General features: G+C 40.6%; 1 protein-coding gene across 1 annotated transcript; it reads right to left on the reverse strand.

The window, feature by feature from the left end:
• Positions 1-2,526: 2,526 nt before the first annotated feature.
• LOC147883385 (peroxidase 66-like) lies at positions 2,527-4,688 on the reverse strand. Its single transcript, XM_087399656.1, has 4 exons — positions 4,329-4,688; positions 3,982-4,170; positions 3,470-3,641; positions 2,527-3,175 (listed from the first exon to the last, which is right to left on the reverse strand). The coding sequence occupies exons 1-4, from the start codon at positions 4,596-4,598 to the stop codon at positions 2,763-2,765; spliced, it is 1,044 nt and encodes a 347-aa protein (XP_087255782.1). The 5' UTR covers positions 4,599-4,688; the 3' UTR covers positions 2,527-2,762.
• Between the last annotated feature and the right edge of the window lie 5,862 nt (positions 4,689-10,550).

Raw genomic sequence — 10,550 nt, forward strand, 5'->3', positions numbered from 1 at the left:
TTCACCATAAAGGACAAGAGTATAAACAACAAGAATTAGCTTATATTGATCTACTGTTTCAACCAAGCCGTCTCGGCTTGCAATGAACCCTCAATAAGCTTCTTAACCTAGCAAGCTCAGGAGAGAGAGAGAGAACTCGGAATACTGCTCTCTTGTTGTCTTCTCTGCTCTCCCTATTACACCTTCATCTTTTCTAAATATGCAAAACCATATTTAAAGAGTAGTACCGCTCAGTGCATCATGCCACTACTTGCAATTGGTGGATCTGTCTCCATCTCCTGCACCTTAGCTGCTCCAAAATGGTGCTCAGTCCAGAACATTCCATCGCTTCTGAGTAACTCGGCACTGGGTGACTACACTTTGACCCTTGCCCATGTTAGCTTGACCGGAGGGCTAACAATCGCCAGCAAACTAAGAATGGTAGAAGGGAGGGAGGTTGAGCTTCACCAAAACCTCATGATATGGAAAAGGTAAAAGGATCTGATAAAAGATCTCACCGCCGCTGCCCATGTTAGTCTGACCCGAGAGCTAATAGTTTGAATCTTAGTAAATCATTATTGAGTTGAGGATATCACTTACAACTTTGGTGAAATTTTTAGCTTGATTAGACCATATTTGTGTGGAGGTGACCCATGTAGTGTTGCAAATTTACTCATGATGTATTGAGTAAAAGTTACCACTTATGATGTTGCTGAATTTGGAACTTTATTAGGCCATATTTTTGTGGAGGTGACCCATGTAGCTATGCAAAATTACCCAATTTTGGAGTTCACCACCAAGTGATATTGAGTGGAGCTGACCATTTCAAAGAAAAAAGTCCAAACAAAGTGAGAAAGTTTTTTTTTTTGAATATTGTGTTAAATACATATAATAAATTATAATTTCTAGAAGATAAGGCTTGATGGAGACAATCCATAAATGTAATTCCATTTTTTCATTTTTAATAGAAAGAAATATTTCTAGGAATCATCATGACATTATGTGTAAATTAAGATATTTTTAAATTCCTCATGAAGTCAAATAAAACTATGCTTTGAATAAGTATGCAAACTTAGCCCTAATAATAAGATCAGAATAGACAAGACACAAACGTGTAGATTAGAATAGACAAGACACAAACAATTAGGTATGAATTTGAAAGCAAATTGCAAAAATGCATTCTTTGCTAAACTATGAAAAGGAAGCATATTGTGAAATGAAATTGCAAGTGCAACTATACTACTTCTAAATCTAGAAAGCAATAGTCAAAAGGTCCAAGGAATACAACTAGCCACATGAAGGAACATGATAATTCTTAAGAAGAATCATGTATTTTTTTTGCAATCAATGTAAAAGTATTGAAAACAATGATCCCAAAAAAACAAGTGAGACTCAAAGTTTTAAAAATGGCCTTGAATGTGCCCTAGAAGGCATCTCCTAAGGTGGAACTAGGCAACTGACATTACTCGTGGGAATAATTTTGTGAATAGTGCAAAATAAGGCACCTTCCAAGATGTTAAGGGTGTGGAGAGCTTGTAGTGCATACATTCTAGAATGACAATCATAATGGGGCTAAATTCACACATTATGAGTGGGATGTCCCTTCTAGATTTGTTGCTTATAATAAGTAGCCTGGTGACTTTTGGCCTTAACAAGAAAACTTCAAATTAATGTGGACTTTTGCCTTACATGGGAGTCACTCTAAGCAAGGATTCATTTACACCTTGATTTTGCATGATTTGTATTCACATAAGCCAAGAAGTGAAATGAGCTAGTGGTTGTGGCACTATAGTGATAGCATGTGGGAGCTTAACAAATTGTGCACATTGTATATATACAAACAATTACCAAATAAATGCTAATGGAAACTAATTCCTTAACATTGAAGAGATGGCAAACAAAGCATTAAACCATTCTGAGCGAATATGCATTTCGTCCAAGACTAGTTGGCATATCAAGTTGCGAGACGATTTTGCCCAAAATTTAAAGATAGAGATCCTTAGCATGGTTGAGTTCTTTAGTTATAAGTATGTGGAGACCGGGATTGCTTTCAAGGCATTGGAAGGTGTTCAGTAGTTTTAACTTGATAAGCTGCTCTTTTCTTATTTCTTGTAACTCCTTTAATTTTTAATACAATTTCCTTTTTGCCGCAAAATAAAAAAGAGTGCACATGTGTGATGGGCACTACCTCCTTGTACAAGGGTAAAACAAGTGTTTTTGGATGCAATAGAGAAGGAAAATTATTTTTAAAAAGGCGTTGGGCTATTAAAATGCAATTAATTGTGAAGGATGATCTCCATAAACGGTACTTTGAAACATAGAATACACAATCACCATTGTGGTTGAGTCTACTCTAGACGGGTCCCAAATTTGGGAAACCTTTAGGAGTTGCATAAATGAAATGCTCCTTTAAAAAAAAAAAAAGAACACACTCATCCACCCATGGTCCTATCGGCAAAATCCCATTGGATCGGTGGGCACAAGGTCCAGAACTGTGCTTAACTCATGCACACCACACATGCACCCTCGAAGATGTGCACCCAAAAGACTACTAAGCTAGAGCACGAGGCCCTAGCCTCGAAGATCCGGAGGCGAGTGACTTGAGGACTTGAAGACTTGAAGCCCAAGGCCTGAACCACTAGGCCAAAGCCTTGGGGGCTAAAATGAAATGCTCAGAATATGTGAAAATTTGCAAAGGCGAGCCTTTATGTATATTAGATTAGATGTGAAGTGTTGCAGCATGCAAAGCTGAGCAGAAGATATATTAGCATGTGAGCTTGTTATTACGATGGATTCACGGCTCTGCAATTGATCCGAACCTCGCCATTCGCCCCCGTCTTGGTGCCCACGCTCCCCATCCTCACCATCGATCTTCCAAAATTGACGAAGAAATCGTCTTTGCTGGCCGCATATCCCTTCACTGTTCCCCTCGTTTTTGGGTCTGTATACAGACTCTCATCCGACGTGAACACCCCCCTGCCTTCCACAAGATCCACGTAGTATCGGTTGTCGAACACCGTCCTTGTGTCGTCTAGAAACGTGCCCGCTCTGCCGTCTTTGTTGTTCACGGGGCAGATTTTCCTTAGTTGCTGTGCGAAGCTGCTGTCCATTGTGGGATCTATGTCGCTCGTTGGGCTGAAATTATAGAGACGCTTGTTGAAGGACGAGCAGTGCGAGAAACCCAACGTGTGACCCCCTGTCGGAACGGCACGACCATGGCAATTTGGTGAGAACCCACTATGTTAATGTTATTAATTCCGCAGCCAGAATCTCAAGCAACCTTCTTTAAGGACATAGTTGTGGAAGTAGATGACATATGGGATCAGCTATTGCAATTGTGACCACCGTTCACGACCAGGCGAGATATAGTGTAGACGATATTGCGGGAATGCGGAGCAACTCAAAGCTACATTAACGGGCAAAGGAGGTGATGCTCAAACGGAAAATACGTATCATCGCGAGAGGTTCGCAGGTTGCAGTGCTGATCTACCTGACAGAGTCACTAAATCCAACGGAGAAAGATTTCGCAAGGCAAAGCTCTGAATTAGCTGCGATACATTGAAGGTTGGAGCTGGCAAGCCTGTGGAGCCTGTTGTCTGCGATGCCATGGATACCTTGCCATCCTTGCGTCCTTTCAGCACAGCCCAGGTTGGTCCCCCGGACTACATGGTTCATCATTGAGAATCAAAGGTAAGTTTAAAATCTAGGGAATACCATTGATTGTCAGCTTCAATATGTAGATGAGACCAACCGTTAAGAATCAGGCTTACTCCCACCTCATGTGTCTGTAATAACCTTTATTGAAAGATGGTCAAGGAACATAACAAGCCGATGGAAGCACAACTTCTAACATAGTGGGTGAGTGATCACTGATCAAGGTGTTACGAAGCTCTTCATACTTATCACTGTAATCTGTTAATCTAGCCAACGTTTGAACCGATTCTTAAACACATGAATTCAACGTTCCATTTTGTCTTGCTTATGCAACGGGTGGCTGCTCACCAGCATCACGACGTCTCGCGCTGCAATAGCCAAGATGTCAGCACAAGATACCACCTTCGGACATACAGCCTCAAGCTTCTCTTTCGCATTGTCAATAACACCAAAGCCATGCAACGAGAGGTTCGGAGGGCCATTCTTCTCGGCGGTGTTCGTTGAGGTGGAATCAATAAGAATGGATCCATCGCATCCCTGCGAAAATTTCATATCTCAGCTACTCCCTAAAACATATGCGATGCATTTTTTCATATGCCACTTAACGTATGCGATGAATTAATGGCAAGGACGTGAAAATGCAGGCGATGGCCCCGTCAAGAATTTCGTGGATGGAATATGAGCAAGCGAAGGACCTGAATGAAGCAATCGTGGAAGTGCATTCTGAGAAGGCCGGCAGGAATAGTAGGGTCGGCGTTAATGGCGGTCTGAACAACCTCTAGCACGATGCTTTCGACACTGGGGCAAGTAGAATGGTAGAAATCCACAGTAAGCCAGGCAAGGAGAGGGGTGGCAGCGGAAAGGATGAGGAGCAAGAGCAATGCAGGTGCGGTAGCCATGGCTGGCGCAGTCAAGGTAATCAGATCATGAGAAGAAGGCTGTACATCGATGAGAAGAATGGGCATTTATAGAAAGAAAGCGAAGGTAAAGCAGAGAAACTCTGTTGCTGCAAACAAGCAAGATGTGAGCACACAGGAAAATGCACTGTTAGCGAGAGGAACGCTACAAACAGAAGTGAGATGGGCAACAGAAGGTCTGCTGTTAAGGGGAATTGTTACCGGAAATTTAGCGGTACGAATGGATGGGAGAACAAACGTCTTCAAGCTTAACGAGAGTGATTTGAGGAGCTGCAATATGTCTTGTAATTGAGCTAATTAGTTTTTAAGAGAAATTGTTGCAGTATACAGGGATGAAGGTCAATTTTCTGGCTGAAGGAGAGTGATGGGGGTAGCTGTAAAGGAAACAAACAAACAAGTAATCCGGCCAAAGTATAAGTAAGTACTAGCTCGAACAACCAGAGAATAAGGAGAAACACGTGCAGATTGTTGGCGAGCGTATAAGTAAGTAGTAGCTCGAACAATCATAGAGTAGGAAGAATTACCTGATTGCTGTTGTTGACATTGCTACAAGCTGCAAGAAAGCAAGAAAGCAACTACGGATGGGCAGTCACAAATCTATAGGGCGCAGTTGCATTAGCTAGACTACTGTTATTGGGTTCCATCAAAACCATATTTGTCTTGAACTTTCTCTTGTAACGCTTTCATGCCTTTGCAGAGCGCACCTCCACAGAACACTCCAAATGGGTCGCCCTCTAGATGTTCGACTCCTCATCTTGTCCAACGCATCATTGAACCATAAAGTTGCCTTGCCTTGGGTCCCCATTCAATTTGAATATTGAAAAGTCTTTACCTTTCCTTTGAAGCCACATGATCACCTTTACATGTGGAGGTCGATCTATGTGGACCCTCTACAATTACACGTCTTAGTCATGCTAAACAGAAAGACATGGATGCACCCGACACCGAGAGTGAGAGTGCCAATGATATGTCTTCCACTTATACACACTCATATGCACATTCTTGTAGGCGCATATACATGTGTGTGCTCATGCCTTGATATGATCATATCGCACACATCCACATGCATGCACCTTGTACCTTGCTCCATGTATAGATCCTTCACAAATGCGTGCATGCAGATTTTTGTGTCTTTGTGTATGCATGTCTATGAGTTAATCATTAATCATGCATGCATGTATCCACACGCATGGAGATCTATCCGCACACACACATGCTTACAACACACATAATACATGTAATATACTCTAAATCATTCTCAAAAGCAAAGAGCCATTAATGTTTAGTCAAGAAACATATGCCTGGAAAGACCTCATTAATTGTGATTTTTTGTGTACAAGGCTTAGCGAGATGAAAGCATATATGCATACATATGGCCGACACACACATACATGGAATACATATATGCATCAATACATGCTGACATACATGCACATATGCACACAAATGCATGAGTGGGTGCACACACATACACATGCTTACATACTTACATATACATATATGCACACATACACATGCATGTGTACACACACGTGCACAAATGCATGAATTGTTAGAAGAGTGTCAATTTAAGGTCTAAAGTTACGAATGATTGCATAAAAAAGGACATGTTCATAGGATAAGGGTATAGGTGACTGATCATGACTTGACTTTTTTTTCAAAAGTTTCTTAGAGAGTATACATTGTACAAGTTTATTGCATGTGCCTCTATCCATAACTAAACATTTCCAAACAAGTATTACAGTACAAGGAGCTTCCGCTTGTGTCTTTGTTATTGTGCATTACTTTAATGCTTGAGTTTGCAAAGAAAGTTCTAAAGCTAGAGACTTTCATGGATGAAGATGAGCTCATAAAAAGCTTGAATTGAAGAAAGTATACGATGTATGTTTATGCGCATGTGCCGAGTCTATCCATAAGTGCACATTTCCAAGTATGTAATAAAGTACCACTACAACCATTTGCATCATATGCGACGGTTATTTTGATACAAAAAACATAGAGCTTTTTTGGGTAAAAGGGCAAAATGTCATAAGTGTCGCTACAGAAGCTCATCCAAAAATTCATCGATATGACAGTTGACATAAACATTAACATATTCAGATATCAACGCTTATATTATCAACAGTCATATCAATGTCCTATCAATGATGCTAGGTGAAAGCATGCTATGGTGTTTAAAAAAGTACTCTTTTTGGCAAAGGTTCTAGCATAGATATAGTACTAAATTGTGTACTAAAAGGCACTGATAGTTGGATTAGATTTCCACATATCGAGGAGTCCACGATCTGCAATATGCAATCCACTCTCAATCGAGGATGATTTCCTCGCACATCGAGGAATCTGTGATGTGCAATTTGCTCTCAATTGACTCTCTACACTCTCTCGTGGAATCACTCACACATGTTTGAAATCATTGACAGTTGACTCTGTTCTCTCTCGTGGAGTCCTATCTTTGTCCCTGCAATTATCTCCACTCATCTTCACTAGAGGTCCATTGCTCTCTCTCTCTCTCCCATAGGTCCATTGCTCTCTCTCTCCCCGGCTCTCTCCATTCTCTGTGCAAACTGGCTCTCCCCTTCTCTCTCATTGAAGCCCTCGCACTTTGGACTGTATGTTCTCTCTGGCACAAAAACCAGTTATGTTTGAATAATTCTACAGCTCTCTCTCTCTAGAGCTCTCTCTCTCTCTCTCTCTCTCTCTCTCTCTCTCTCTCTCTCTCAGGATGACTTTCTCGTACAGTAAGATTGAGCATGCATGTTTTGACGTATTGTCTTCTTGTGTCGTTCATTAATTTATGATTTACCATTGAAATACGGTTGTGCGCAGGATGGAGAACTCTGCACTAGAAGTGCCACACCATGAAGGGAACTTGCTCAATGCACTACCACAGCATTGCTTCGAAAGGAACATGAGACACTTGACATTAACAGTTGTGTGACATTTCAAGAATACCAAAAAGAACTTGGACTTGAGAACGAAGGTTGACATTTTGTCTAAGGTTATAAAACATCCAGATATGCAAGAGGTTGTCGATAAGACAAATTTTCAAAGCCAGTCCATATCAATGGCAATAGTGGATAATCTAAAGATATCATTGAGTCTTGTGAAAAGAGTAGAAAGTGCTGATAAGTTAGCTGCGAAGATAGCAGCTCTCCACATGATTGCTAACACTTCAGTATTAAAAAAATATAGTGATAGCAAAGTAGCTAAGCCCCTTGGAATTCAAGCATGGAATCTGAAGAAGCATCGTGTGGACATAAAACAAGCTTCCTTCAAATGGGCAAATGGAGGTCAAAAGCGTAGATAGGATTCCTTAAGTTGTGAGATTGTTTAATGTGTTATCCAATTCTGGAAAGACAACACCAGGTTTTCCCCAAACAAGAAGGATGTTTGCAGGCATAGGCTTGGCCCAAAAAAGTATGCAATTGCGATGGGAAACGCTCGCAGAACCTGCAAATCCTTAAAAAAACACAGCAACACTCTTCGAAAATATGCACAAACTCTCAAAACTCACAAACAGAAGAGACAGAACAAGCATGCTAGGTACAATCTCCCCCCATAGGAGTGGTGCTCTCCTTCCACCTCCTATGTATTTATGTATATTTCCCAAAAAGCTTCCGAGCAAAAATCATACAAAAGCCTCTGTGCTTTCCTCCATGCACCCTTTTACAAAAAGCCCATCCACCTTCTAGAATAGCTGGCTTTTTCTAAAAATAAAGCTTTTTCTAACTTTAGTTTATACACTTAGCCAAGCCACTAATATTCCAAAATTCAAATATGTACATAAGCTTTTGTAATATTAAAAATTAGGCATAAGCCTTATTCATCCCTGCATCACTGGAGTTGCGCCTATGCGCCCAAAATATGGCGGATCATGCTTACCAGATGCCATCGCCCGATCAATTACTCTTCCCCTAGATTCACACGATCAATAGTAATGAAATATTTCAAGCATAAGATAACCTTGGAATTAATCACCACAATCAATCAACCTTTCAGTATCATAGCAGCACGAAATCAATAAATCACAGATGAATGGTGCACACATGTGACACATACCATCTCATGGTGCACCTAATGCTACACATGAATAAAATCGTATGGATGGTGCACACATGCTACACATACCATCATCGCGTAAGTGGTGCACACAATGCTACACTCATACAGCCGCAACCGTATATCCAGCCATGTAAGAGCACACATGCATCACTATGGAATAGTGAGCACACATGCATCAGCTGCGCGACAAAAATGCTAGATCTCACTAAACTAAATATTGAAGGATTAAATTAAGGGGATAATTCCAATTCTCGTAACATCCCTCTTGCTTGAAATCGCAATTTCCCTCAATTGCATGATAAAAAAGTAGTCAATAAATCAGGGTACTGGCGAAAATATCACTTGGGCATCCACTTAGCATCCTCAACGGGGTGGTTCTTAAATGTAAGAAGATAAGTAGGATACGAGTTTCCACATCTCGTTTGAGTGATTTGTTGATCAATGATCTGGTCTGGCTCTAAGAGCTAGGTCTCTCCTTGAAGTAATGGTGCATCGTCTAAAATAGGTTGAACTGATGGGTCTCCATGGAAAGGTTTCACGATGTGCACATGAAAAGAATTATGAATTTTCCAATCGGGTGCTAATTCGAGCCGATAGGCATTGTCATTAATGTGCTCCAAAACTTTAAAGGGACCATAGGATTTAGGGGCAAACTTAACTACAAGGTGTGTCACAAGACTCTTAAGTCTGTGCTTCTCAATACGTAACATAACTAGGTCAACTTCAGCAAATACAACTTTCTTTCTACCCTTGTTTGCACGTGCAGTATACATAGCTTGAGCATACTCGATATTCTTTTTAACAGTAGCCAAAATGCTAGAGAAATCTTCAATAAATCGATCAGCAACCTCTACTTGGTGCTGCTTAAGGTGGGTCAATGGAGTAGGAATGGTCTTTCCATAGACAATTTGGAATGGAGATTTGCCTGTAGTAGAGTGCTTAGTGTTGTTGTAGGCAAATTGTAATGTGTATAAATTTATCCCAGTTGCCTGGCTGACTAGACACGTAAGCACATAACATGTCACAAATAGTATTTTGTGTGACCTCGATTTGGCCAATAGACTTGGTATGAAAAGCAGTGGAAAAATCTAACTTCGTACCAAGATTGTCAAAGAGTGCGATCCAGAAGTTACTACAAAATTTACTATCCTGACCTGACACAATTACTTTTGGAAGGCCATGGTGTATAAAGATGTGCTTGATGAACAAATGAGCTGCCTGAACTGCAGTCAAGGTCTTCTTACAAGGAATAAAGTAAGCATGCTTGCTAAATCTATCAATGATAGTCCAAATCATATCAAAACCTGAGCTAGTTGTAGGAAATCCAATAATAAAGTCCATAGATATTTGCTCCCATGGGCCATCAAGAATTGGTAAAGGCATAAGTAAACCTTGATATTTTCCCTTGTAGCTCTTAACTTTTTGACAAATAAGACATTGTGCAACAAAAGTTGCAACATCAACTTTAAGCTTAGGCCAGAAAAAATCTTGAATTACAGTCTGATACGTAGTAGCGACGCCTCTATGTCCCATGTAGGGTGGCTGATGTACCTCTTCTAAAGCGTTGAAATGGTGCAGTGACACACAAGCGCTTTTTGTAGAATAGATAGTCATTATGAATGGAATATGAGGCCATAGGGGTGTTATTAGCTTGCTTAATCTTATGCCAAATTTTTGAAACGTCTCAATCAATAGGATAGTCTGCCTTCATAGGCTCGAAAGGGTCTTCCTTGATGACTGAGATATTATTTATGCTAGGTCAATGCTCAATGCATCGGCAACTACATTGTCTTTGCTTGGTTGATATTGGATCATCGGTTTAAAGCTGTCAATAAAGGCAGCCCATTTAATGTGCCGATCCAAGATCACCAGCTGAGTAAGGAGATGTCTAAGACTCTGGTGATCAGTATTAATGAGTAACTCAAAACCCATAAGATA

Source organism: Dipteris shenzhenensis, chromosome 28, assembly GCF_047967505.1.
Source record: "Dipteris shenzhenensis isolate YYH24624 ecotype China chromosome 28, Dip_SZ_1.0, whole genome shotgun sequence".
NCBI classification, from domain to species: Eukaryota; Viridiplantae; Streptophyta; class Polypodiopsida; order Gleicheniales; family Dipteridaceae; genus Dipteris; species Dipteris shenzhenensis.

Bases quoted from the DNA above. Each gene is read 5' to 3' on its own strand.
- LOC147883385 (XM_087399656.1), bottom strand. From the start codon at position 4,598: ATGCCCATTCTTCTCATCGATGTACAGCCTTCTTCTCATGATCTGATT. The intron at 4,171-4,328 runs GTCCTTCGCTTG...AAATTTTCGCAG, and splicing joins TCCACGATTGCTTCATTCAG to GGATGCGATGGATCCATTCT. The intron at 3,642-3,981 runs GTGAGCAGCCAC...TGAACCATGTAG, and splicing joins CGCGAGACGTCGTGATGCTG to TCCGGGGGACCAACCTGGGC.